Source organism: Microcaecilia unicolor, chromosome 8 (genome assembly GCF_901765095.1).
Source record: "Microcaecilia unicolor chromosome 8, aMicUni1.1, whole genome shotgun sequence".
In the NCBI taxonomy this organism is placed as follows: Eukaryota; Metazoa; Chordata; class Amphibia; order Gymnophiona; family Siphonopidae; genus Microcaecilia; species Microcaecilia unicolor.
The window spans coordinates 51,166,685-51,194,138 of NC_044038.1; the positions used below are offsets into that span (position 1 = coordinate 51,166,685).

At 44.0% G+C, this 27,454-nt stretch overlaps 1 protein-coding gene across 1 annotated transcript in view; it reads left to right on the forward strand.

Annotated features, from left to right (window-relative positions):
- The window catches only part of WDR90 (WD repeat domain 90), a 240,642-nt gene that overhangs the window by 124,717 nt on the left and 88,471 nt on the right, over nucleotides 1–27,454 (forward strand). Inside the window, exons 16-24 of the mRNA XM_030212253.1 lie at nucleotides 594–755; nucleotides 930–1,060; nucleotides 1,401–1,517; nucleotides 11,375–11,610; nucleotides 12,731–12,870; nucleotides 13,913–14,043; nucleotides 19,323–19,453; nucleotides 25,566–25,727; nucleotides 26,340–26,468. Coding sequence (XP_030068113.1) covers nucleotides 594–755; nucleotides 930–1,060; nucleotides 1,401–1,517; nucleotides 11,375–11,610; nucleotides 12,731–12,870; nucleotides 13,913–14,043; nucleotides 19,323–19,453; nucleotides 25,566–25,727; nucleotides 26,340–26,468 — 1,339 coding nt within the window. The remainder of the gene's footprint in view (nucleotides 1–593; nucleotides 756–929; nucleotides 1,061–1,400; nucleotides 1,518–11,374; nucleotides 11,611–12,730; nucleotides 12,871–13,912; nucleotides 14,044–19,322; nucleotides 19,454–25,565; nucleotides 25,728–26,339; nucleotides 26,469–27,454) is intronic.

Sequence of the window (27,454 nt, forward strand, 5' to 3'; positions counted from 1 at the left end):
CCCTTAGGACATATGGGTAGAGTGGATGGATGGGTACCAGAGAATAAGAAAGATGTTTCAGTTGTTTTTGTATAATGGGTTTTATTTCAAAACTGGGTTTATTTCAAAAGCTACACTGAGGTCTGTACTAAAATATGGTTAAATAGAAAAACAAAACAAAGGCTTGCGTAGACTTTTATTTAAATATTGTCCTCGGGGGAAAAGAATTGCCCACAGAGACTGTGCCTGCTTTCTCAGCAGGTAATTTTTACACTGGAAACTGTGTATAGTTTTGATGTGTGTGTGTGTGTATTGTTCAAACCCCACTCTCTCCTTCCCCCAGGGTTCACCTCTTCTGTATTCAAGAAAATGTTCATGTAATATTGGGAAATACATGTACTTTTACCCACAGATTGGTAATACAATTCTTAAAGCACAGATATCTGCATGTAAAATTCTTTTCTGTCCACAGAGAAGGGTTTGACTTTTGCGCTCTGTAGAAGAAACTTGCCATTCCAGGCACTTGCTTGCACCTCGCACATTCTGGTATCAATTTTGCTTGTGTAGCATGAGATGCCCCAGTGCATGACTTATATGCTATGGTCTTGTCACAGGATGGTGTCATGTGGCAGGGATAACATCAGGCTTTGGCGAGTGCGAAGTGGGGTACTCCGTTCCTGTCCTATCAATCTAGGGGAGTATCATGCTCTGGAGTTTACAGACTTGGCTTTTGAAGAAGGCTACCCTCCTGATCGAGAACCTGAAGATCGCACGCTGTAAGATCCCTTTAAATTGTCTCTGCACATCTGCATGCAAGGTCTTTTTACATGTCATCCCTCTTTACTGCCATTCCCCTATTTTAATATCCATGTCCTTTGTTTGCCATAGTGAAAGAGGAGGTGTATGAGTGAATAATACTAAAAACTGTTCCCTTCTCTTCTCCTTGTCAGTTATGTCTGCAGCAGGAGTGGTCATATCTTGGAAATTGATTATAAGAAGGTTTCAATCCAAAATGTTCGGCGTCTACTGCCATCTCAGGTTCAACATGCACAGAGGCGAGAGAAGCAGACCTTCAACTCAGGTAGGCTCAAATGTGGAAGAAGCAGACACTGAGTTCCATTAGGGTCCGAAATGAGAGAGAAGTATCTCTCAGCTCTGATGGGATCCGAAACACAAGAAGTAGACCCTCTGCTCTGGTAAGGTCAGAGAAAAATCTTTACCTTTGGGGCCAAAAGTGGGGTAAGAGACCTTCAGCAGTTACAGGAAAGTGAATGTCAGTGCTGGATCTAATTCCACAAGCTGAGTGATTCTGTGTAGCATTTTTATGATTTTCCCACTATAATGCTTGATTTTTGTGAGTGCAGAGATGATGGAGAGTCCAAAGCTCCTTTCAGCTGCATTAATTTGACCTTGATTTTCAGGTCCTGGGATTGCCATCAACAGCATCAGTATCTCTCCTACTTTCTGTGCCACAGGCTCCGAGGATGGCTACCTTCGCTTGTGGCCAATGGACTTCTCAGCTGTCTTTTTGGAAGCAGGTCAGTATCCCTTACCTACCTTGACTGTTTTTGTTTTTCTCTGTACCTTTTATTCTTATCCTAAGGGGACCACCTTCTCTTGAGGTTATTCTTTATTGGGAACCTGAGAACCATACCCTGTCTCCATATTTCTCCAGTTTTGGATTTCTTCACAGCTGAGCTGAGGGGACACTCGAAGTTACATGGCAATACTTTTAAAATAAATAGGAAATATTTTTACACTCAATGAATAGTTAAGCTGTGGAACTTTTTGCCAGAGGAGGTGGTAAAAGCGTGGGTTTGAAAAAGGTTTGGACAAATTTCTGGAGGAAAAGTCCATAGTCTGCTATTGAGACAGACATGGGAAGCAACTCCTTGCCCTGTGATTTGTAGTATGGAGTGTTGCTATGATTTGGGTTTCTGCTAGGTACTTGTGACCTGGCTTGGCCACTGTTTGGAAAACATGATACTGGGCTAGATGGACTATTGGTCTGACCCAGTATGGCTGCTGTTATGTTCTTATGAGCTTGAATTAGGTTATTACTTTTGGCATCTGAGTCCAACCAAGAAGAGGCAGTAGGGTGTATATGGCCAAATGAAGATTATCCTGCCACTACAACAAGCCTGCTCTTTCTTCTCTCTTCTTCTTGGTATTCTGCTCTTCCTTGTTTTATCCCCTAGTTTCACTTTTTTTTCCTTCATCCTTGCTACTGGCCTTGATGTCTGACACCAAAGACAGAATCATAAGGACATGGACATTGTTCATTTTTGATTCCCAGTGCTGCTTCCTCCATAGGCTCCTTCTTTCATAGGTTTTCTGACTAGTGAGGAGATGGGTAAGAAGAGGGTGGAGCAGCCAGGGAGTGGACTTGTGAGAAAGGCAGAGGCCAGAGAAAGAATCTGGGAAAATTGAGGAAGGGAGAGGAGAAGAACTGGGGAGTATAGGAAATTGGAATCTTGCTAGACCAGTCCAGACAAGACAGTCAGGTTATGCCCCTACCAGCATAAGTACATAAGTAGTGCCATACTGGGAAAGACCAAAGGTCCATCTAGCCCAGCATCCTGTCACCGACAGTGGCCAATCCAGGTCAAGGGCACCTGGCACGCTCCCCAAACGTAAAAACATTCCAGACAAGTTATACCTAAAAATGCGGAATTTTTCCAAGTCCATTTAATAGCGGTCTATGGACTTGTCCTTTAGGAATCTATCTAACCCCTTTTTAAACTCCGTCAAGCTAACCGCCCGTACCACGTTCTCCGGCAACGAATTCCAGAGTCTAATTACACGTTGGGTGAAGAAAAATTTTCTCCGATTCGTTTTAAATTTACCACACTGTAGCTTCAACTCATGCCCTCTAGTCCTAGTATTTTTGGATAGCGTGAACAGTCGCTTCACATCCACCCGATCCATTCCACTCATTATTTTATACACTTCTATCATATCTCCCCTCAGCCGTCTCTTCTCCAAGCTGAAAAGCCCTAGCCTTCTCAGCCTCTCTTCATAGGAAAGTCGTCCCATCCCCACTATCATTTTCGTCGCCCTTCGCTGTACCTTTTCCAATTCTACTATATCTTTTTTGAGATACGGAGACCAGTACTGAACACAATACTCCAGGTGCGGTTGCACCATGGAGCGATACAACGGCATTATAACATCCGCACACCTGGACTCCATACCCTTCCTAATAACACCCAACATTCTATTCGCTTTCCTAGCCGCAGCAGCACACTGAGCAGAAGGTTTCAGCGTATCATCGACGACGACACCCAGATCCCTTTCTTGAACCGTAACTCCTAACGCGGAACCTTGCAAGACGTAGCTATAATTCGGGTTCCTCTTACCCACATGCATCACTTTGCAGGTAGAGTACAGAGAAATGTCTGTCTAGCCTAAGTTCCTAGTATAACAGGAGTTGCAGCAGTGCTGCCTAGCCAATAATCTACTGACCAAGCTTAAATTTACAATAAACCACCATAAACGATTATCGTTTAGTTCTTCCAAATCCAAAACAAGCCCAGTTAGAATTTACTCACCACCGCACGTTCTGCTTCCAGGCACCTTTCTACTGGAATTCTCTCCCACTTTCTATCTGCTCAGAATCATTTTTTAAAAATTTTGACAGCCCTGAAAACCTGGCTATTTGAGCAGGCATTTAATTAAGTTTAATAGATTAGGGGGTAGGGGTATGTTGCATCATTTTACCACCCACTGTTCCCTCTATCCCTTTTCCCTCTTGGATTACCATCCCAATATCCCTTTGTTTTGCTGTTACTGGTCTTACTGCTGAGTGCTTGAACCTGTACTGTCAATATATTGTAGTTCCTTTCAATTTTTCTATTTTTCTATTATTTGATATTGTAAACTGCCCTGATCTGCAAGTCAGCTTTGGGCGGTATAGCAAGTTTTAATAACCAACGAAATCAATCCAAGTTTGAACATCATGAACTCATGGGCAAGCGCATTTCAATTAAAACTCAATACGGAAAAAACACACTGCCTCATCCTCTCATCCCAATACAACGTGAACAAACCCACAAATATAATCACCCCAAACCACACCCTCCTTATCTCAGCCTGAAAATCCTCGGCATGACAATCGACCGAAACCTCACCCTAGAGACCCAAGTAAAAACTAAACAAAGAAAATGTTCCATTCGATGCGGAAACTCAAACGTCTGAAACCATTCTTCCCGCGAGAAACATTCCGCAACCTGATACAATCAATGGTACTAAGCCACGTAGACTACTTCAATGGCATCTATGCAGGATGCAAAGAACAACTTATAAAGAAACTACAGACCGCCCAAAACACGGCAGCCAGGCTAATATTTGGAAAAAAGCATTTCGAAAGTGCTAAACCTCTCCGAGAAAAACTGCATTGGCTCCCAATCAAAGAACGTATCACCTTCAAAATCTGCACCATGGTCCACAAAATTATCTACGGCGAAGCCCCAGGATATATGACATAGCTCATAGACCTGCCAACCAGAAACACAATCAGATCAACAAGAAAATACCTAAATCTTCCTTAGCGTCCCTTCGGACCGGACCAGGATTGGATTGATGGGTTGTGCTCGCCTTCCAGCAGGTGGAGACTGAGAAAAAAAAAACTGTGACTAGAGAGCCAATAAGAGCCCTGGTCATGTGACCCTAGCCTCAGTATTTTCTCAGTCTCCAGCAGGCAGGAGGTGAGCCCATTAGGCTCTCTCTCTTTTAGAGGTTAATAATAAGAACAATAATGCTGCTTTTACTGTGCCTGGGGAATCTCTGTTAGAGGCTTGGCGGCTAGGGATTTCTTTTCTTTCTTTTCCAGCCTCTGGGGTGTTATACTCGGGTGCCCCGAGTCCCTCCCCCACTTCCTCCCCATCTCCCTTACTTAGTGGGAAGGGCTACTCTTTCAGTTGAAAGTTGTATTGCCTTTGGGAGAGGCAGCCACTATAGGAAGTTACTTTTTTCTTATTGGTCTGGGGTCTTCTGCGGGCATGCAAGATCACAGGAAATTATATGCTTTACATATTAAAAGAGCTCTTATATATTTAGAGAGCTGTTACAAGCTATTTGGTCCTTCTTTTTGGTCCTTCTAGCCAGTCGGAGTAAGGGTTTGGTTGTTTTGGCCTCACTATATCTCGACGGATTAAGGAATTGATAACTTCTGTTTGTCTGCTCACGGGGGGGGTCCATTTCCGGAGAGTTGTTACAACATATGCTACATCTTCAGAAGCAGGGCCGTGCCAAGGGTCTCTGGTGCCCCCCTGCAGACTATCAGTTGGTGCCCCCCCCCCCCCCCCCCCCCCGGTCTTACTTCTTCATTAGATGTTTCTCCATTGCTACCTGTCTTTCCTTTAGACTGAAAACTACAGGCCCAGCCAGACCTGACAAAAGGGTCTACCACACCCTTGAATGTCAAGCATATACTAGAAAACTGTAAATTAGCTTACACAGGAAAGCAGTTTAAAAAAATAAACACAATTCCTGCTGTTTCTTAACACTGCTCTCCAGAGAAAGCACTGCCTTTATAAAGAGGCATTTCAGTGGGACTTAGCCTATTAAAAACTATTAGCATAATTAGGAATGGCCAGCCCTTGTAACTGCAGAGACCTAAGCTTTGATTATGCATGTGCCTGTCTTTGTTACAGTGGGGGGGGGGGGGTCTCTTCATCTCATTTACACAGTCTGACCTCCCTGGCTCACTGGGAGCCCAGTCTCTTGGAGACTGCTATACATTGCAAAATAAGATATCAGATGTAAATTCTCAAAGTGGACATATTCCAAACACTAAAATGAAAATAAAACGATTTTTTTCTACCTTTGTTGGCTGGTGACTTTCTTTTTCTGATCATGCTGGCCCAGTATCTGATTCTGTTGCTGGTATCTGTCCTCTTAACTCTGTTTCCAGGGCTTCCTTTCCACTGTATGTATCCCTCATTGATAAGTCTCTGACTCTAAAGTTTAGCAATTTCATTAAAGCAAAATGTATTTTCAAATATCACAAACTCTCCCTATCCAAGCAGAATGTTTTATATAAAAACAAACACACAAAAAAAGCAATCAGATTTTTACTTACCAACTATTCTACACTATACGTCAGCTAAACTTCCTCTTTGAACCTCAGCCAATTAAATGGATTTTAGCTGTAGCTATGATAATTATGTACACATCATTGCAGTCATGCCCTCTTCTCAGTGTACATGCTCAAAAAACAAAAACTTTGAACCACTTACAGATAACAATTACACTATTTATTTTTTATTTCTCCCCAGTCTCACTTGCACACCTGCCTCCAAACCTGTTCTCTTTAATTTGAATGTTGTTCCAGCTCACCCTGAATGAAAGTTGTTCACACACCAAAGCCATAAATAGCTGCTGGTTGTACTCTTTGAAGCAGCTTTAGCAGAGCAGCGTGTCTGTATGCGGGAAGGGCAGGGGAGAGAGGAGAATCACAACTACAGGTAAAAGATTTTGCAAGTGAGTGGCGCCCTCTAGAGGTCGGCGCCCCCCTGCGTTGCTTACCTCGCTTACCGTGTCGGCACGGCCCTGTTCAGAAGCGGGGTTTTTTCCTTCGCAGAGCGATTTTTAGTGGCCTAGGTGCACATTTTGTAAGGTGCCATTTTGGCCTTAGCTTCATTCTTTTTTGATTGATACACACTCTACATGTTCATTGTCGCCAGGAGGCGATCTATGCAACTCACATATTCTTAGTGGGTTTGATAGGGTCCCTCCCTTAAGATTACTGCTTTGGAACTTCCCATCAGTCCAATCCTGGTCCAGTCCGGAGGGACGCTAAGGAAGGAGAAATTAGATCTTACCCGCTAATTTGCTTTCCTTTAGTCCCTCCGGACCGGACCAGGCCCCTCCCATATTTAGTCAACTTTTCACATTTTCCTTTTTCTTACGTTTGCAGTGATATCGTTCCTTTCCATTCACGGAATACTAAAAAAAAAAAAACATATGCTAGTATATATATAGAACTTTAAGTGGGCCATTCCACGTCTCTGGTGAGAGTTGCTGGTGGGCTCAGTTGCTGGTATATATAAATATATACAACTTTAAGTAGGACATACCACTTCTCTCCTGACAGTTGCTAGGGTGCTCAGTTGCTGGTATATATATGTAAAACTTTCAATGAGCCATACCACTTCTCGGGTGAGAGTTGCTGGTGAGCTGTAATACAAGTGGGCCATACCACTTCTCTGGTGAGAGTTGCTGGTGAGCTCTAATACTCGGCATTGCCGAGTGCTTTGTGGCTGCTATGATTCCATGTGCCACAGGAGGCTGGTCTGTCTTTCTTTCTTTCTTTCCTGCTTTGTTAGTCAAATACTGAGGCTAGGGTCACATGACCAGGGCTCTTATTGGCTCTCTAGAGTCACAATTTGTTTCTCGGTCTCCACCTGCTGGAAGGCGAGCACAACCCATCAGTCCAATCTTGGTCCGGTCCGGAGGGACTAAAGGAAAGCAAATTAGTAGGTAAGATCTAATTTCTCCTTCACTACCCAAGCTGCAAAGGATTCAAATACAAATCAACTTATGCAAGCAGCTTCTCCTACATAAGCACACAACTGTGGAATGCACTTCCAAAAGCCGTGAAAACAACATACGACCATCTAAACCTACTACTACTTAGCATCTCTATAGCGCTGCCAGGGTTACGCAGCGCTGTACAAGTTTAAACGTGGGAAGGACAGTCCCTGCTCAAGAGAGCTTACAATCTAAAGGTAACAAACTATGTAGTCAGAGTAGGTATCATGAATGGGGAAGGTGGTTAGGCGCTAAAAGCAAGGGAGAAGAGATGGGCTTTGAGTAAGGACTTGAAGATGGGCAGGGAGGGCGCATGGCATATGGGCTTGGGAAGTCTGTTCCAGGCATAAGGTGATGCGAGGCAGAAGGGGCGGAGTCTGGAGTTAGCGGTGGTGGAGAAGGGTACAGACAGGAGTGATTTGTAAACCTTAGGAAATCACTAAAAACCTACCTATTCAAAAAAGCATACCTTACTGACATAACCTAAAAGCCCTGAACCCTGCTACACAACTAACTAAAGCTTGTAATGGACTCGACACAATGATTCCCAAATGTGTCTGTAACACATGTATCTTATTCTACCATAATACCATTTTGTATTTGTTCTTTACTGGCTTGGCGTACGCCTATGGCATTATGTAAGCCACATTAAGCCTGCAAATAGGTGGGAAAATGTGGGATACAAATGTAACAAATAAGTAAACTAACCCAAACCATTATATGTAACACAACTTTATTTTTTTCCTTCAAGTATTTTCCCCTCTTTAAGCCCTACAGATCCAAGGATCCTAGTCCCAAAGGACTTAAGGGACCTCAGACTTTCTGGGGTCCATTATCTCCATGCTGGACTTCCCTTCATCAGGACCAGAATATTCCTAGAGCAACCAGCAGTGAGACTTGGAGAACAGACTCTACTTTCAACCTATGAGTTCCAGGGTGGGTTCTGGACTGGTCTGGCAGTATTCAAGGGAAATTGTCTTGCTTTTTGAGGATAGTTTGAGTATTCAAGGAAAGGAATTTAATGGTAAACACAAATTTCACCTTCCTTCACATCCTACCAGACCAATCCAGACAACTGGGATATACATAAGCTCCACTAATTTGAGTGGAAGGAAGTCAAAGCTCTTTGGAGCTCAGAGCTCCCAAAGGCCACATAAATCTAGCTTGCACATCCAACTGATAGTGCTTGGCAAAAGAGTGAAAGTCATACCATGCATGAGCTTTAATCTTTTCTGGAACCTGCAGTCCTTTCCCAGTATATGCTGCTTTGATTGTCTAATCCATCTGGAAGTATTCAATTTGAAGTCTGCTTCTCCGTTACACATTCTGACAAATAAAACAATCTGGCCAACCTCAGGAAGTGATTGGTCAAGATTGCATCCCAGAGTTCCTTTTTGGTCCAACAGGCCTATTTGGACACCGAAGTAGTGCCCAAAGAGCCTGGGGGAGGTATCCTTCCTGCTCCTGTCCCAGCAATCTGGTAGCATGGAACGTTGCTACTATCTGGGTTTCCGCCAGAAACTTGTGACTTGGATTGGCCACTGTTGCAAACAGGATACTGGGGTTAGATGGACCATTGGTCTGACCCAGTAAGGCTAGTCTTATGTTATTAATTCAGCTGCATCTCCTTTGCTCCCTTTTGTATGGATAAACATGTCAGGTGCCTGATGCACACAAATTCAGGTGAAACAACACATAACAGGATCCTAGTATGTGGGGGAAAGAACCTCAGAAAATACCCGGTGATATATTGCCTTCATGCTTAATGGTTTATTGACTTATTGTGGCTTTTTGAATCGCTCTCAGGTATTGAATCAATCATTGGTTCAGAAAAAACCCACAAACCTCTTTTTCACAAAATATGTTTTCACTCAATATCTTGTTTCTTTTTTAATTTCTTTGTAATTTTTTGTATAAATTGATCTAAAACAATTCAGAGGATGAACTATGTTTGTTCACTTATCTGTTGGCAGAGATCCTAATGGGCATCCGTTTCGCAAAACCTGCTTCCTCAGAGGATCTTCAACATAAATATCAATCTAAGAATCTGCCACTAAACGCAATATCGTGCCCACGATATTGTGTTTAGCAGCAGCTTCTTAGATTGATATTTATGTTGAAGATCCTCTGAGGAAGCATATTGTGTTTAGTGGCAGCTTGTTAGATTGATTGTGTAATAGTGAGGAATGCTCACAGGTAACATAACTGAAATTTTCTACACAAGACAAAAGATTTTTGCTCATGGCAACCCAGTCCTTAGAGGTAACTGTGACTGTGTTCCACCTGCTGGAGACAGAGAGTACTGGTTGGCCAGCCCTACTGCACTTCCTGTTGTACTGGGAGCTCAGGCTGGTTAGAAGGTTTTCTCTGCCTCCACCTCTTAGTAGCTGGGGATACAGCCCGATTGTCTGGACTGGTCTGGCAGAATGTGCAGGAATAGTGGGTTACTATTCAGCTACTGCAGGGAGTATATCTGTGCTTTTGGGTTTGCTTGTTTTTTTTAAATGCTGGCTGCAGCACTTAAAAATACACATATATTCAGTGATTCTCTGAATCTAGGATGGGTAGTGGCTATACAATCTGTATAGCTGAGCATTTTAATTTGACATCTTATTTTTCTGTTCTAAATTAAACTGTTTAGCTATACAGATAGCAGCTGAGTATTGCCACTATAGCTAGCAAATTGCCCTCCCTCTACCCCAGCACTATCCAGATAGTACTACTGCAGATTCATAGTAGGGAATTTATATTTTAGCGTTGGCTACTAAATGGGTGTATAGCTACTGGCCAATATTCCAAGGTGCCAGATAAGTCTCTTACTGAGAATTACTCCAGAATGTTAGAAGTTTCAGCCTGTCAGATCAGTTTTGCTTTGTTTATGAAGGCAATTCCAAAGTCAATTCCATGGGTAGTGTATTATCCACAAAAGTGGGCTATTTAAAACTTCCTGTCTGGGAACGGTGCTAGGGCAGGGATTGCAACAACTCGTGTACCTTTTGCATTTTCAAAAGTACACGCATTGTTTTGGAAATGTACCCGCTGTAAAAGGAAGTGCAAGCATCTGCAGGTACATTTTTCAGTGGGCAGTTTTCAAAGCAAAAGTACATGTGTAATTCACATTGAATCTTGGTGCAAAGTTAACAGGTAAAAATACCCCTGTCTGTGCAGCTGTGTGGGCAGTATGAAAATTGCCCTCTGTGGGGTAATTCTGTAAAGAAGATGCCAACATTTAGGAACCAAAAATGTGCATAAATGATCAGAATACCAGCATATATGAATGTAAATGCCAATATTCCGGCTACACACAATTCTATAAAATAGCCCTTATATGCAATGACACAGTTTGAAAATGGGCAGAGTATGGGTGAAGTGCACAGTTCTGTGTGTAAAATATATGAAAAAATGTGCATAAATGATGGTATTTTAATTTGTTGGTTATATCTAAATTATATGCATGTATTTTACTTATTACACTTATTACACTTGTATTCTATAAAGGAACTAGGCATCTACTCTATAGAATTGATCTCAAACAATGCAGCAGCGTTGATGACCAAGGATACAGGTGAAGAGACAACTCAGGAGTCTCCTTGGTCGTCATTGTTGCTTCATTGTTTGGTTTCATCTCTTCAGGGACCTTCCTCCTTTTGGGTCATGGACTAATTTGCTATCTCCACTTCCCAAGTTTGAAGCAATAGACCAACAAAATGAGACTGAGCTAGCCAATCCTGGGCCTGAATGGGGCAAGAAAGTCCTTTGAATATAAGAGCTTGGTTTAATGTGACTCTAGGTATTTCAGTAATGCCTTGTTTCTTTCCTCTGTCCTCCCCCCCCCCCCCCCCCCCCCATCCCACCCCCCCAGAGCACGAAGGCCCAGTGAGCTCTGTGGTTATCAGTCCAGATAGTCTCAAGGTTCTGTCCACCACCTCTACAGGGAATCTTGGATACCTGGACATTCCATCCCATGACTTCAACACCCTCATGCGCTCACACACTGATACCATCCTTGCATTCTCTGTGGATATGATCCAGAAGCAGCTGGCTACAGTGTCCCAGGACAACACCATCCGTATCTGGGAGCTAACATCCATGCAGCAGGTAGGGAAAAAAACATGGGAGCAAGCCTTGAGTGAGCTGATGTGTTTGGCACAGAAAGGCTTCCTTCTAGATATGTACAGGAGGCACTGGTAAAGTAAAACCTCTTTGTTGCTAATTATTCAGTTACCTGAATATGTGGCTGGCTGACATTCCTTTTGAATATCTTTAGTCATTAAGTGAGTTAGTGGTACACAGAGATTAAAACAAAAAACAAATGAACTTGTAGATCCTAATTTAGAAATCATATCACTGCATGAGAATTATGTCTGTATGCTCGTTTATTTCTGACTTCCTTACAACATAAAGACAATATCCAATAAAGCCAATTTTATGTTTACCTATATAAAAAGTTTTTATGCCCCCCACCCCTCTTCAGTGTGGACAATAGGAGCAAGGTTAAGTAAGGGGAAAGAAAGTGCATACAAATGTTTCATTTTTTAAATCTTCATTCATGGGTTCCAAAGGAAATCTCTACAAAGAATTTCTAGAGCAGGCTTACTGGGTGGTTGCCAACAGAGGGGTGGTAGCTGCCTGGTATCCTATATAGGGTAGGGCTCTCAAATGTATGTTCTCTGTCTCTATCTACCAGTAGAAGAGTATAACACATTTGTCTGAATCGATGAAGTAGGACTTAATTATTGGGTAAAACCAAATTTTTCCTTACTGTTTGGTTTTAATGATTAAACATCATCTTTAGAATTCCGTGTTTGTGTAAGTTCTTCTTGGATTTGTGTTTGGTTTAAGTGAATTTGATTGAAATGTTTTTCTGATTTGTTGTTTGTTTTCCTAATATTTAGAAGAAAAGTAATAAAAATGTTTTTTTGGAACTATTTTATAATTATAGTTATTTTCTTTGTTTTGTTACCATATCCATTGTTTACAGCACTGGTGGCATTCAAGATTTTGTTTTTTTTGTTAACTAAATAGTAAGATATAGTAAGATAGGATACTAAGATAGAGATACCACTATCACAAACACAAATATTAGTGATTAGGAACTGAGAGGATGTAATAAGAGGCCTGTAGTGAAAGAGATTGTAATAGAAAGAAACTGACTGTCTTTGACCCATGGCTACACATATCACTTTCTGGTCTTTGTGTGTTTTTTCCTACCATTCAGCTGTATGATTTCACTGCTTCGGATGAGACCCCTGGTGCTGTGGTCTTTCAACCCCTGCACCAAAACTTTGCCTGTGGCTTCAGTAGTGGCATTGTAAGGATTTTCAGTGTGGCGGCTTCAACCCTCCTTGTGGAACATAAGTATGTTTAAAAACATATTTTTTTTTTGTAATCAGCTGTTTCCTTTCTGCTCCTTTATACTTACCAGCTCAACTGGAACCAGGGCTGAGATCTGGTGCCATGAGCCTTTATCCACAACTATTTGGGGGAGTTTTCCCTACTGTTTATTCCTCTCCCCCACCCCAAATCATACCTAGTATGATCATTACTGAATCGCTGAGGAGCCTCATATGATCATGTGACACCACTGTTTTTGGATCTGCACTGGCTCCCAGTAGAATTGCAGATTAAGTTTAAGCCGTGTTTAGTATTTAAAACCATATGGAGATGTACCTGATAATTTTCCATTTTTAATCAAATCTCTTGGGTGGGCAGGTTGGAACTCGTAACCTTGACAGATTGCTGTTGCATTTTCCATCATGTAAAGGTATTAGGTATAAAAATGTGCTTCAAGGCTGTTATTATTATTGTACAATTGAAATCTGGAATTCTCTACCTCTAGATATTCGTCGGGGTTTCTCGTACATTCCTTTTCATAAGAAAGTTAAGACATGGCTATTTGAGGTGTCATTTTAATTAGATTAATTATAGGATGAGAGATGTTATTGTATGTTACTTTTTTTTCTTTTTCTTTTTTTTATGTAACCCGCTGTGAACCTGGATTAGGGTTTTGGTGGGATATAAAACTTCAGTAGTATAGTATACGCTTATATCCACACCATGATTGTGTTTTCTATCTCCATCTGCTGGTTGATGGGCATAACTACCCACAGGTTTTGGAATAGTATGAAGGACTAACGGAAAAGGTAAGAGATAATTTCTCCTTTTTCAGCATCTTCAGTACCAGCTAGCCTGGGCAGCAGAAGACCTAGATGCAACAGGGTCCTCTATATGGCAATGTTTAGCATTTACCATCTGAGCCACAAGTCTGGCCCAGAAACCTTTTCAATTTACCCCATCTCCAACACCTTGTATCAGATGTACAAAACATTTTAGTTGATTTGTGATCACCTTTCTCCAGCCCCATCCAGCTAACTTCCCCTCCTATCTTTTACTTCTGTAGGCAACATCGAGGCAGCATCACAGGCCTTTCATTCTCACCCGACGGGGATTTCCTTTATAGTATGTGTTCACAAGGGTCCCTGGCACTGTACAGTGCTGCCAAGCAAGACTACCCTGTTCTCAGAGTGCTGGGTAAGACTTTTTGCAGATTCATGCAGGTACTCAGCTAACTGCATCTCAAATGTTAAAATTGCTTTTAGAGTTAACATAAGTTTAGATATAGCTATAATAGCACAAGTTAGAAATGTGAAAGTGTGGGAAAATGTTATTTTCCTTATTGTCTGCTCTAGACCAATCCCGATGAGTGGGTAATATGCATTCCTACCAGCAGAGGGAGACTGAAAACTATTGAGTAGTGACACCTGTATAAGGGACTGTGCAACCCTGACCTTCTCAGTATTTATCAGTCTCCCAGCTGAGGTAGGTGAATCTGTGCAGCCATGCTCTTCTTTGGTTGGATGTACCTGTTTGGCCCCATTTGAGGGGGTGGGGTGAAAGGGAATCAGAATCAGTTCTTCAGGGGTGTCCTGAGACCAAAAAAAAAAGACAATACAGAACTCAATCAACTTTTTGCACCCCTGCACCTTTGGGGAGTGTATACTCCGGTCTCCGGGTTCCTCCCCCCTGGCCCTCCTTTTGGGAGTGGAGTGCCTTGGCCGTCTCCCCCGCTTGCCTGGGAGGAGTTCCCTAAGACAGGCTTGTATTTGGAACAGAGAATTGCTAGTTGAAAAAAAAAAAAGGGAACAAGGCACAGGTGCCGGTTGCAGCTGTTGTAGGGCGGTGGTGATTTTGTGGCAGTGGGAAGCTGGTAGCTGGACACCACAGTGTTTGAGTGCAGCATGACCTCTTGGGCGGAGAAGGTGCGTTGGTGCATGGCCTGTTCCGTGTGCCAGGTGGTCTCCATGCACAACGGTTTGTGCCACATGTGCGAGGAGACAGACCCAGAGGGCAGTGCGGACGTGGAGTTGAGTGTATCTGGGGCTGGGGGCACCGGAAAGGCCCCCCCGACACAGTAAGGAGACTGCTGCTGGGGAGACTGTGCTCCTGACGCAGGGTGCATTGGATGCTGTTTTGGCAGGAACATTGCCATCTTGGGACAGATCGCTATGGGCCTTGATTCGGGAGAGGGGCTGCCTATTATGAGGCAGGATACCTCCACGTCTCCTCTCAATTTTCCCACGAATTTGCACTCTTGCGCCACCAAGCTTATTGCCTAAAGAGGGAGCTCCCTGTGGATACTGTGTGAGAACCTTTAGTGCCCAGGGCCTCTGAAGGGTCTCTTGGGGCTCCTGGAGTAGCCCTTAGGGCCAAGAAGGCCAGATTGGCTGTGGGGAAGGACCTGGAGGAAGTACTTTCCCTTGGGTTCCAGCCTCTGCTTGAGGCGGAGCAGGAAGACCCCTGGGAGGCAGAGTCCATGGATGAGCTTTCTCAGGTGCCTATGGGAGAAGGTCCTTCCGTAGTCCTGAGTTTGCCAACTTGACGGAGTACCTATGGGTTCTCAAGATCCCTCTCCAGTGACTAGGAAGGACAACCCTCTATTAAAGCGGGTTAGTTGGCCGCCCCAGACAATGAAACAGCGGTCAGTTATGTCAGTTGCCAAGGGGGTACAAAGAGCCCTCTGTTGGTGTGAGAGGCAGCTTGGATTATATCCTGGGTGGAGCAAAAGCTACGGCCACTGTTGGCGGCACATATGACGAGCGCCGCAAATATGGAAGTGGATTTTCTCAGTCGCCATCACTTGAATCCAGAGGAGTGGAGTGCATTTCAGTGGGGTCTTCTGATCATGGACCTCATGACCACAGCCGAGAACACCAAGTCACCAAGGCTTTTCAGTCGTTGAAAGGAGCTGTTGTCCAACGGCTTGGATGTGTTGGCTCAGCCCTGGCCATAGGGGCTGCTGTTTGTTTTCCCTCCGTGGCCACTCATCGGTCAAGTTCATCAGCGCATTCAGGGTCACGACGGTTAGGTGGTTCTTTTGGCACCTGACTGGCCACGCCGACTGTGGTATGCAGATCTGGTTCGGTTACAGGTGGGTGATCCGCTTTGTTTTCCCCCATTCTAATGCCTGACGTGGCTTGGTTCTCGTTTACGGCTTGGCTGTTGAGTGGGTGAGGTGGTTAAAGAAGGGCTATTCCTCCGGGTGGTTCCAGGAAGCGTTCCACCTCCTTGGCCTATGTGCGGGTATGACATGTTTTTATGAGGCTTGGTGTGAAGAGAGAGAAGTGATTTCTTTGTGGGCTACAGTTGGTAACCTGGATTTCCTTCAGTGTGGTTTGGAAAGGGGGTTGTAGTCTTTCCATTGGGTCCAGCTCGCAGCTCTGGCTTGTTTTCGGGGTCCGGTTTAGGGGAAATCGTTGACTCAGATGTTTCCCGGTTTTTCTAGGGGCTTAAGTGCTTGCGACCAACGGTTTGGCTGGTCGTTCCTCCTTGGTATTTGAATTTGATTCTTTCGGCATTTGTTAAGGCCCCTTTTGAACCTCTTTAGCAGGCCTCCCTTAAGGATCTGTCTCTCAAGGTGGTGTTTTTGGTGGCTGTCATTTCGGCGCAGTCTATTTCGGAATTGCAAGATTTGTCGTATCGGGATCCCTTTCTTGTTTTCTGTAGGGAGAAAGTGTCTCTGAGGCAAGTTCCATCCTTTGTGCTTAAAGTTCGTGTTAATAAGTCTATTTTCTTGCCTTTTTTTAGCGAGGAGTCCCCTTCTTTGTTATATACAGTGGTGGAAATAAGTATTTGATCCCTTGCTGATTTTGTAAGTTTGCCCACTGACAAAGACATGAGCAGCCCATAATTGAAGGGTAGGTTATTGGTAACAGTGAGAGATAGCACATCACAAATTAAATCCGGAAAATCACATTGTGGAAAGTATATGAATTTATTTGCATTCTGCAGAGGGAAATAAGTATTTGATCCCCCACCAACCAGTAAGAGATCTGGCCCCTACAGACCAGGTAGATGCTCCAAATCAACTCGTTACCTGCATGACAGACAGCTGTCGGCAATGGTCACCTGTATGAAAGACACCTGTCCACAGACTCAGTGAATCAGTCAGACTCTAACCTCTACAAAATGGCCAAGAGCAAGGAGCTGTCTAAGGATGTCAGGGACAAGATCATACACCTGCACAAGGCTGGAATGGGCTACAAAACCATCAGTAAGACGCTGGGCGAGAAGGAGACAACTGTTGGTGCCATAGTAAGAAAATGGAAGAAGTACAAAATGACTGTCAATCGACAAAGATCTGGGGCTCCACGCAAAATCTCACCTCGTGGGGTATCCTTGATCATGAGGAAGGTTAGAAATCAGCCTACAACTACAAGGGGGGAACTTGTCAATGATCTCAAGGCAGCTGGGACCACTGTCACCACGAAAACCATTGGTAACACATTACGACATAACGGATTGCAATCCTGCAGTGCCTGCAAGGTCCCCCTGCTCCGGAAGGCACATGTGACGGCCCGTCTGAAGTTTGCCAGTGAACACCTGGATGATGCCGAGAGTGATTGGGAGAAGGTGCTGTGGTCAGATGAGACAAAAATTGAGCTCTTTGGCATGAACTCAACTCGCCGTGTTTGGAGGAAGAGAAATGCTGCCTATGACCCAAAGAACACCGTCCCCACTGTCAAGCATGGAGGTGGAAATGTTATGTTTTGGGGGTGTTTCTCTGCTAAGGGCACAGGACTACTTCACCGCATCAATGGGAGAATGGATGTGGCCATGTACCGTACAATTCTGAGTGACAACCTCCTTCCCTCCGCCAGGGCCTTAAAAATGGGTCGTGGCTGGGTCTTCCAGCACGACAATGACCCAAAACATACAGCCAAGGCAACAAAGGAGTGGCTCAGGAAGAAGCACATTAGGGTCATGGAGTGGCCTAGCCAGTCACCAGACCTTAATCCCATTGAAAACTTATGGAGGGAGCTGAAGCTGCGAGTTGCCAAGCGACAGCCCAGAACTCTTAATGATTTAGAGATGATCTGCAAAGAGGAGTGGACCAAAATTCCTCCTGACGTGTGCAAACCTCATCATCAACTACAGAAGACGTCTGACCGCTGTGCTTGCCAACAAGGGTTTTGCCACCAAGTATTAGGTCTTGTTTGCCAGAGGGATCAAATACTTATTTCCCTCTGCAGAATGCAAATAAATTCATATACTTTCCACAATGTGATTTTCCGGATTTAATTTGTGATGTGCTATCTCTCACTGTTACCAATAACCTACCCTTCAATTATGGGCTGCTCATGTCTTTGTCAGTGGGCAAACTTACAAAATCAGCAAGGGATCAAATACTTATTTCCACCACTGTAGGCTCGATGTCCATAGGGCGCTGAAGTGTTTTATAGGACAGCGGAGTTTCGCTAGACGGATCTTGTCTTTGCATTGTTTGGGGGAGGTGGCGTTGAAGGCCTCAATTGCTCTCTGTATTAAGGAGGCTGTGTCATCTGCATATTTCCTGTATGGTAAGGATGCACTTGCAGTGTTGCATGAGCATTCGAAGCAAGCTCAAGCCTCCTCCTGGGCGGAGCATTCTATTATTCCTTCGCTGGACATTTGCTGGGTAGCAGCTTGGTCCTCTCTGCATTCTTTTAGGGCTTTTTTGTTGGTCCGGAGAATTTCCCACCCTCAGTGAGTACTGCTTTGGTACTTCCCACTCATCTGGAATGGTCTGGAGCAGGTGATAAGGAAGGAGAAATTGGATATTACCTGCTAATTTGCTTTCCGTGAGTCTCTCCAGACCATTCCAAAACCCCACCCAGGAAGAGTGGGTTGCTTCGGTGGAATGGTGGGGTGCCTGATGATAAGGAAGCTGCAAGTGGCAACTGTGGTTTTCATATTCATGTTTGGATGGATGACTGGCGCTCTCTTCCTTCTGGAGGTACATGAGGGGAATTTGGTTGATGTCTGTTTCTGCTTTTTTTTTCTTGGCAGTTTGATTCTTACTTTTGGGCTTTGCTATTTGAAATACTGAGAGGTCAGGGTTGCACAGTCTCTTATACAGGTGTCACTAATCAATAGTTCAGTTTTCCTCTGCTGGTAGGAGTGCATATTGCCCCCATCAGGAATGGTCTGAAAGACTCAAGGAAAGCAAATTAGCAGGTAAGATCTAATTTCTCCTTTGTATATGCTTACGGAAATGCTCATCTTATGGCATTAGCACATTATGGGGAGGGTCTCTGGGGGTATACTTAGGCAAAATTTGAAAATTATGCATTTTATTTAGATTTACAAATCTACACACCTTAGTTTATATGAAAAATCTAACAATGCAGAAAACAAGTGTAAAAGTACATGTAGCAAGTTCCAAAGGAAAATATACCCACAGCTAAAATGTACTTATGAACTTTGCAGAAAAAACTTTCAAGTTGAAAATTGCCTCCAAATTAGTTTTTTGTATATTTTGATTTTATTGTTAGGTAATGTGGTGTCAAAAAACACTGAGCTGGGTCCCAGGGCCCTGGCAGTTAGCAGCAGTGGACGACATCTGGCTTTTGTGGGCCCCTCAGAGTATACAGTGACCATGATGGATGCTCACTCCCTGGATGAGGTGAATGGAAGACGGGACTAGTTGCATACTAACGCATGTGTTGTTATAGAATACTAGTGTAAGTTGGCATCAGTGGGCCTATATATAAGCGTGCCTACTTATGCCAGGTCTATCTCTGACATAAGTTGGCATGCTTAAATGTAGCACTTGCGTGTATAACTTACAGTATTCTGTAAATTATGTAAATGTTATATTTGTCTATGCCCTGTCCACATTCCTTCCCTGTGATTGCTTCTTGCATTTACCCACTAAACAATTTGCATGCTTAAATTATAGGATAGTGTTGAGCACGCTGCTAATATTTACTTGCATATGTGTAAGTGCTGTTCTCCGAGGACAAGCAGACCTTCGTATTTTCACAGCTGGGTGACATCATCTGACGGAGCCTGATGCGGACACTGCCTAGTGGAATTAACAGATAACTTTCTAGCAGCGTCTCACTGCGCTGGTGCCTTCCTGCCTGACATGCAAGTCTTTCAGTCTTTATTTTTCTGTGGAGCAGGGAGGATGTGTCTTCGTGTTCTCCTCAAGAGCGTAGATTTTTCTCTTGTGCCTTCCTGTGCAGGTTCTTTTTTTTTTCCTTTAATTTACCCTTTTTTTCAGTTACCCTTTTAATTTTTTAGTTTTTTAGCCCTTAAATTTTCCTTTATTTTTCCATGTTGCTAGGTCCTTTTAGGCCGAAGTCCCAACCTCAATTTGAACACTGTCCTTTTTTTCCGGTTCAAAATTGAGGTGTTTAGTTTGGCTGCAATCCTTTTGATGTTCAAGAAGACCCCCAGTGGCTTCAAAAGGTGCACACAGTGTAATCGGGTAATTTCGATGATGGACCTGCACAACTGGTGCATTGGGTGCCTTGGACCTGATCATGAGCCTAATTCATGTTCTCTCTGTTTGCAAATGCAGCTGAGGACACAGGGTGTGGCAGGTTCAACAGCAGAAGCTTTTTTGTAACATAATAGATTACGGCAGATAAAGACCTGTACGGTCCATCCAGTCTGCCCAAAAAGATAAACCCATTACATATGGATGTGATACTTCGTATGTATACCTGGTCTTGATTTATCCTTGTCATTTTCAGGGCATAGACTGTAGAAGTCTGCCCAGCACTGTCCTTGTAAAATTTCTGAAGTTAACATCAAAGCCCCTGAACAGCTTCACTCCATCTCATCCAGATCTATTCAGCCACGATCAGGGCACAGACCTTAGAAGTCTGCCCAGCGCTGGCCTTGTTCTCCAGCTTCTGAAGCTGAATCTGTCTAACCACGATCAGAGCAGACTGTAGAAGTCTGCCTAGTACTGGCTTTGCTTCCCAATTACCTGTTTTGCTTTTGACTCCTCGGAGACCGATAACATTGACATCCGCACCAGAAATAATCAACCTTGATGGCTGCGAAGACTTCAGCATCCACTGGGAGTGCACGGCATTGAGGACGTCTCTAGCTCCCTCGACATTGCGTCCTGAGAGTAGGCCCCAGGACCAGTCAGCAGCAGACCTGACACTGAGGGGTTTGACATCATCCTCGTTGGTACCGAAGGGCCACCATGCTGTGCATCAGGGGAAGCTCGAGAAGCATAAACTTTGGTCCTCCTCGATGCACGGTGCCAGGTGCACCAGGGCATTGGCATTGCCAGTACCTGAGAAGCACCATGACCAGGAGGAGCACTCCTCCTTGGAAGAAGTGCCGGTGCACAAGTCTCCCAGCAGCTAGGTCTCTACTCCAGTCCAACAAGGACACCTTCTCAAGCTGCCTGTCTTCAGGCTCCCCTGCCTTTGCAGATATCTTCCTTCAATGAGCAATTCTGAGCCATGCTCAGAGAGGAGCTGGTGCAGATGCTGCAGTTGAAAACTGCTGAGGCGTTGAGGGTGCTTGCACCAACTGTGAACACAGCTCCAAAGCTCCTTCTGTGCCAGTGCAGAGATCCTAGATGCTGGCACCTCAGAGGGTGTCAATGTTGACCTCAATGTATACAGTACCGCTGTTGATGTCTGGGGAGGAAGCTTCCCCAGAGTCAGAGTAGGGATGTATCTCAATGCTCTTTGAGGCATGGACATGAATCCACTGAGTTGAGGCAGGCACAAACTAATTTAGAACAACCTGAATGTGGTGACGAGTCTGAATGGGACCGCTCATAGGATTCAGAAGAGGACCGAGGTAGGAAAAAAGTGGAAGGTTTACCACGGATGCCAAAGATTGGAGAGGTGTATACTTGAAATCAAATGTTTATTTAATAAAAAGACTTGACACAATGTCTGCATCAGGAGTCTACAATATACACCTCTCCAGTCTTTGTCATCCGTTGTCAACGTCCCACTTTTTTCCTACCTTTGTGTTTTCCCGTGGGGCGTTTTGAGTTCTCCGCCTTTTGGCGGATTTTCTCTGACATTCAGAAGAGGACCCACTTTACTTCTTGGAGGAGGAGTCTTATGGGATACCTTCTGATCCCTCAACACCTCAATAGAAGAAAATATACATCTGAGTCTCTCACCAGTTTTATGAGGGAGATGGCTACTGCCATCCCATTTAAGTTGGAAATAAAGGAAGAGCACAGGGCGGAGATGTTGACTGCCCTGAACTACAAGTCTCCTCCAAAGGAAGGGGGTCACTGTACCATTGCACCCTATTCTTAAGGATGCCATGATGAAGAACTGGCAATCTCCCCTCTCAGTGCAAGTTGCACCTAAGAATGTGGACATGCAGTACTGTATCCAACAGGCTCCCGGATTTAAGAAGGCTCAACTGGTAGTCAAATCTTCTCTCAAACGAACTAGAAGTTCCAGGAATCATGCCTTGGCGCCCCCAGGTAGGGAAGCCAGGGCACTAGACTCATTTGGGAGAAAAACGTTGCAGGCCTTGATGCTCATCGCCTGCATCAAATTCTACCAGTTCTACATGATCCTCTAATTGCAATCTTTAGTCTGCAGTACACTAAGTCTTGCAGATACTCTCCCACAGGAGCAGGCCACAGAGCTTCGCCAGTTGGCCAGTAAGCAGCTGGAGTGCAGAAAATTTCTTTCCAAGGCACCTACAACTGTTTTGACATAGTGTCCAGACTCTCCGCCATGGGTGTGTGGATGCACAGTCTCTCATGGGTGCTTGTCTCTGACCTGGAACCAGCGGTGCAGGAGAGGTTGGCGGACGTTCCTCACCGAGATGACAACTTGTGGAGTGGAGGAGTGGCCTAGTGGTTAGGGTGGTGGACTTTGGTCCTGAGGAACTGAGTTCGATTCCCAGCACAGGCAGCTCCTTGTGACTCTGGGCAAGTCGCTTAACCCTCCATTGCCTGCCACATAGAGCCTGCCATGAGTGGGAAAGCGTGGGGTACAAATGTAACAAAAAAAAAACAAACTTGTTTGGAGATAAGGTGGAAGAGGTCGCCGACCTCATAAAGAAATATATGGACACCATCCAAACTCTGTCTCAGCACCCTCCAGTTGCAACCAATTTCTCATGGAGATCTTCGAGTGGGCTTAGACTGCTAACCTACTACCTGGGTTTTTGCCAGGTATTTGTGATCTGGATTGGCCACTGTTGGGAGCAGGATACTAGGCTAGATGGACCATAGGGCTGATCCAGTATGGCTATTCTTATGTTGTTATGTACTGTCAAAGGCATAGGTTCCCGTTGCCATCCCGCTGTGCCCTGAATTTTTACCATCACATGTTGCCCTTTGTAACCTCTGACTGATGCATTCTTCAAGTAGTCCATCTTATTTTCACCCTGCATTGGTGTCAAAGACCACTAAATTGCCCACTGAGAGCATTGTCACTCAGCTCTGAGCACAAGGAGGGTACTTGTAGCATCAGGTACCTTTCTGCTGTACTGGGGGGAAGGACTTCTCTGTGTGTATCCTCTAATACCTCTCATAGAGAATAGTTCTCTGAAACTCGAGCAAAACCAGGGATCTATGATTCTGATCACACCTTACTAACCAAAACAGATCTGGTTCCCTCTGGAGTTATCCTCTGAAGATCCGTGAACTGTTTTCCAACCCTCATTACGCAGAACATGGCTTGGATGTTGTGAGTATAGAATTTGAAAACTTAAATTTGCTGGAGGGTGTCTCCCGCATCTTTCTTGCTTCCAGGAAAGACTCCATTAAGAGGTGTTACTCATTTAAGTGGAGGAGGTTTGCTGTCTGGTGTAAGGGCAATGCCTTAGATCCCCTCATTTGTCCTACACAAAAATTGCTTGAATACCTCCTACATCTCTCTGGTTTGAAAACCAACTTTTGAAAGGGTTCATCTCAGTGCAATTAGTGCTCATCACTGTGTAGGGGGTAAGCCAATTTCTGTACAGCCTCTAGTTGTTTGCTTTATGTGAGGTTTGTTATTGATAAAGCCCCCTATCAAACCTCCAACTGTGTCATGGGATCTGAATGTTGTCCTCACCCAGCTGATGACAGCTCCTTTTGAGCCGCTTGAATCCTGTCATCTGAAGTATTTGATCTGGAAAGTTGTAGTTGTATTTCTGGTGGCTGTCATTTCAGCTCGCAGAGTCAGTGAGCTTCAGGTCCTAGTAGCTAATCCACCTTACACTAAGTTTCATCACAATAAAGTAGTTCTCCCCATGCACCCTAAGTTCTAGCCAAAGGTAGGTTGGAGTTCCATCTTAATGAGTCAGTCATTGGTAGAACCAACATTTTTCCCCAAACCACATGCCCACCCTGGCGAGAGTGTACTACATAGTTTGGATTGCAAGTGAGCCTTGGACTTCTATCTGGAGCAGACTAAAGCCCATAGACAGTCCACCCAGCTTTTTGTTTCTGTTGATCCAAACAGGATGGGGGTAGCCATCTGTAAATGTACAGTTTCCAGTTGGCTAGCAGATTGTGTCTACTTTACTAGTCTAACTCTAGAGAGGGTCATGTCAAGGCTCATAATGACAACCATGGCTACGTTGGTAGCTCACTTGAGGTCAGCCTCCATAGAGGAGATTTGCAAAGCTGCAACGTGGTCATCTATCCACACATTCATATCACACTACTGCCTTGAGCAGGATACCCTACTTCACAGTCTGTTTGAGCAAGCAGTCCTGCAGAATTTGTACAGTGTCCAGAATCCAACCCCCTAGGCCCAGTTTTGTTCTGTTCCATGCTACACCTCTACAACTAGTATATAAATAGTTTCAGGTTGATTACAGGCCTCTACATTGCAAGTCCCTATTGTCCTAGTGTCGTTTTATTTTAGTGAGCCTGGTAGCTGGGGATTCCAAGCTGTGGTAATACGGAGGTCTGCTTGTCTTCGGAGAAAGCGAAGTTACTCGCCTGTGGCAGGTGTCCTCTGAGGATAGCAGGCCAAGTATTCTCACATACCCTCCCACCTCCCCTTGGAGTTGTATTCTTTAGCTTTATGAAATGACTGAGAGACCCACGCTTGTGCGTTGGGTGGGAAGGCACTAGTGCATGCGTGGTGGGATGGTGCTAGAAAGTTCTCTTTTACTACCGCTAGTCAGCGTCCGCACCGAGCTCCAACGGATAACTTTGCCCAGCTGTGAGAATACCTGGCCTCCTGTCCTCAGAGAACACCTGCTACAGATGAGTAACTTCACTGTATAAATTTAAGCATGCAAATGGTGCTTAAATTTAAGTGCCTGTTATAGAATGAGGGAATTGATGCTTTTTAAAAAATTTCTATTGAATAATGTATTAATTGTGTGACTTTATTAAAAATGAGAAACTGATAGCCTTGGTCATAGCATTATGTAGGTAATTCTTGGCGCTATACTTCTATATTGCTACACCTCATTCCTAACCTATTTCAGGACATAGGCCCCCACACACAGCTCTGCAGCTCAATCCTGACCTATTCTGGGATGGAGAACCTGCGTGCATTTCTGTACCTCACTCCTACCCATTCCAGGACAGAGGCCCTCCATACAGTGATGCAAAAAACCTCAAAACTTGTATTAATAAGCCAGGGAGTTTTGCTTTCTACCCAAGATAAAGCTGTGGGCTTTATCTGCAGAGAAAGTCCCTTGGCAGGGGGATTCCATTTGTGCAGATAGTTCCCAGGCTCATCTCTATAGAGAAGTATTTTGTAAAGGATTTGTTTGTACTAGGTCTGTGTTAGACCTTCTCTCATACAAGCAGCTTCTTGCCTTCTTTTTACCAGCTCCTCAGGATAGACATAAGCATCCTGGATCTTGACAGTGCCAGTCTTGACTGTGCACTGAGTGTCTGCTTTTCCCCAGTGTGCAGCAGCCACCTATTGGTGTCCACTTCAGCCAATAAGATCCTTTGGCTGGACTCCAAAACTGGACGCCTAATTCGCGAGGTAAGAAACTAACATGAAGAGTACTCACAGTTGCACAGACCTACCCCAAAATGTATACTTGAGATGCTCTCACTTGATGTTGAGAGCCTGGCATTCTGAAATAACAATAGGAAAGCAAGCATTCTAGCCTGTGTGGAGGCAGTGAGCATGAATCCTGGTCTAGCAAAAAAATAGATTTTTATGGGGAAAGAGTGAGAGATGCAGTCAGGTCATAACTTTTTGGCACTCAAGCCTTCTGTTATCTTTATAGGTACTGATATTATTTTTCTGTGATCTTTCTCATTGTAGTTCAGATCATTAAAGAAAATTTTATTTGCTTAACATAGGTAGTAGTTCCCTCATCTATTAATCTACATTATGCTTAACTCCTGCCTTCCTCAAATCATTCTTTTCTACCTGCATTCCTATCTATTTCATTAGAGTTAGTGATGCAAATACCACCCAAGTAGCTCCTGTGCCCAGGGAAGGACACTCTTATAGCTATCCACTGTCTTATGAGATAGATCCTATCTATTCTGTGGGCTTTTTCTGATATTTGCTAGGGTGGCTCTTACTTTGAACTTCTGCCCCTGACTAGAGTCTAATAATGAGTGGTGATCATCCTATGCTTAGGTAACTCAGGTGCACAGAACCTCTTGTTCCTCATTGGCAGTAAGTGAGGATAGCAGTTTTCTGCTGACGGCTGGAGAGAAAGTCATCAAAGTTTGGGACTACCATATGAAGAAGGACATCAACTCTCAGGTAATGTAAGCAAGAGCACAGCCATATACACATCAGCTCCCATGTAATATGGAAGAACCCATCCACACAAACATACACTCCCAGATAACATGGGAGAGCCTATCTGTGCACACCCATTTCTCAGTACTGTATGGGAGAGCCCAGCCATAGGCAGCCTCCTTTCAGTAGCATATGGGAGAATCCATCTGTTAGGTATTCAATCCCTGATAATATATGGGAGAGCCCATCCATGCACACTATCCTTGATAATATATGGGGAGCCCAGCCAGATATATATACTCCCTGATGACTTATGGGAGAGCTTCTTATGCAGAAAAAGAAGATGGACAAAATCCACTGAACATATCCACAGTGTAACCCATAAAAACAAAAAATCAGTAGACATGGAGGCATATTTTCAAAGCACTTAGCCTTCCAAAGTTCCATAGAAACCTATGGAACTTTGGAAGGCTAAGTGCTTTGAAAATATGCCTCATGGTAACCTTGTACTACTCAACCAATCTATTGATTTACGGGAGAAAAGACCTCATGGTCAGCACAATAGCTATAATGCCATCGGGCTTGTAAGTCTCTGCACACACAGGCCCCTTTATAATCATTGGTCAAAAACTCCCATTATAAATGTCACTCATATAGAAGAAAGTTTTTCTCTTTCAGTTTTGCATGTTTTCTATTTTTGCAGTCAATTTAAACACTTTACCAACTGTATAACTTCTATATTCCTTAATAATGTGCAATACTACTCAAAGTCCCATTAAACCACAGAGTTTGCAGTACTTGTCTTTAAATTCCAACACGGTTAAAAATGTTTCATTTCAAAAAAGCAGCACCTTATCTTAAATATTCAATCCTGGGCTCTCTGTTTCACCAACAGCTTCATTAGAGGATGAGTAAATATCGTTGCCAGTACCATTCAGCACTGTGTGCAAACATCCAGAACTCAATGTGCAGCCAATATAAGGAGAAATTAGATATTACCTGTTAAT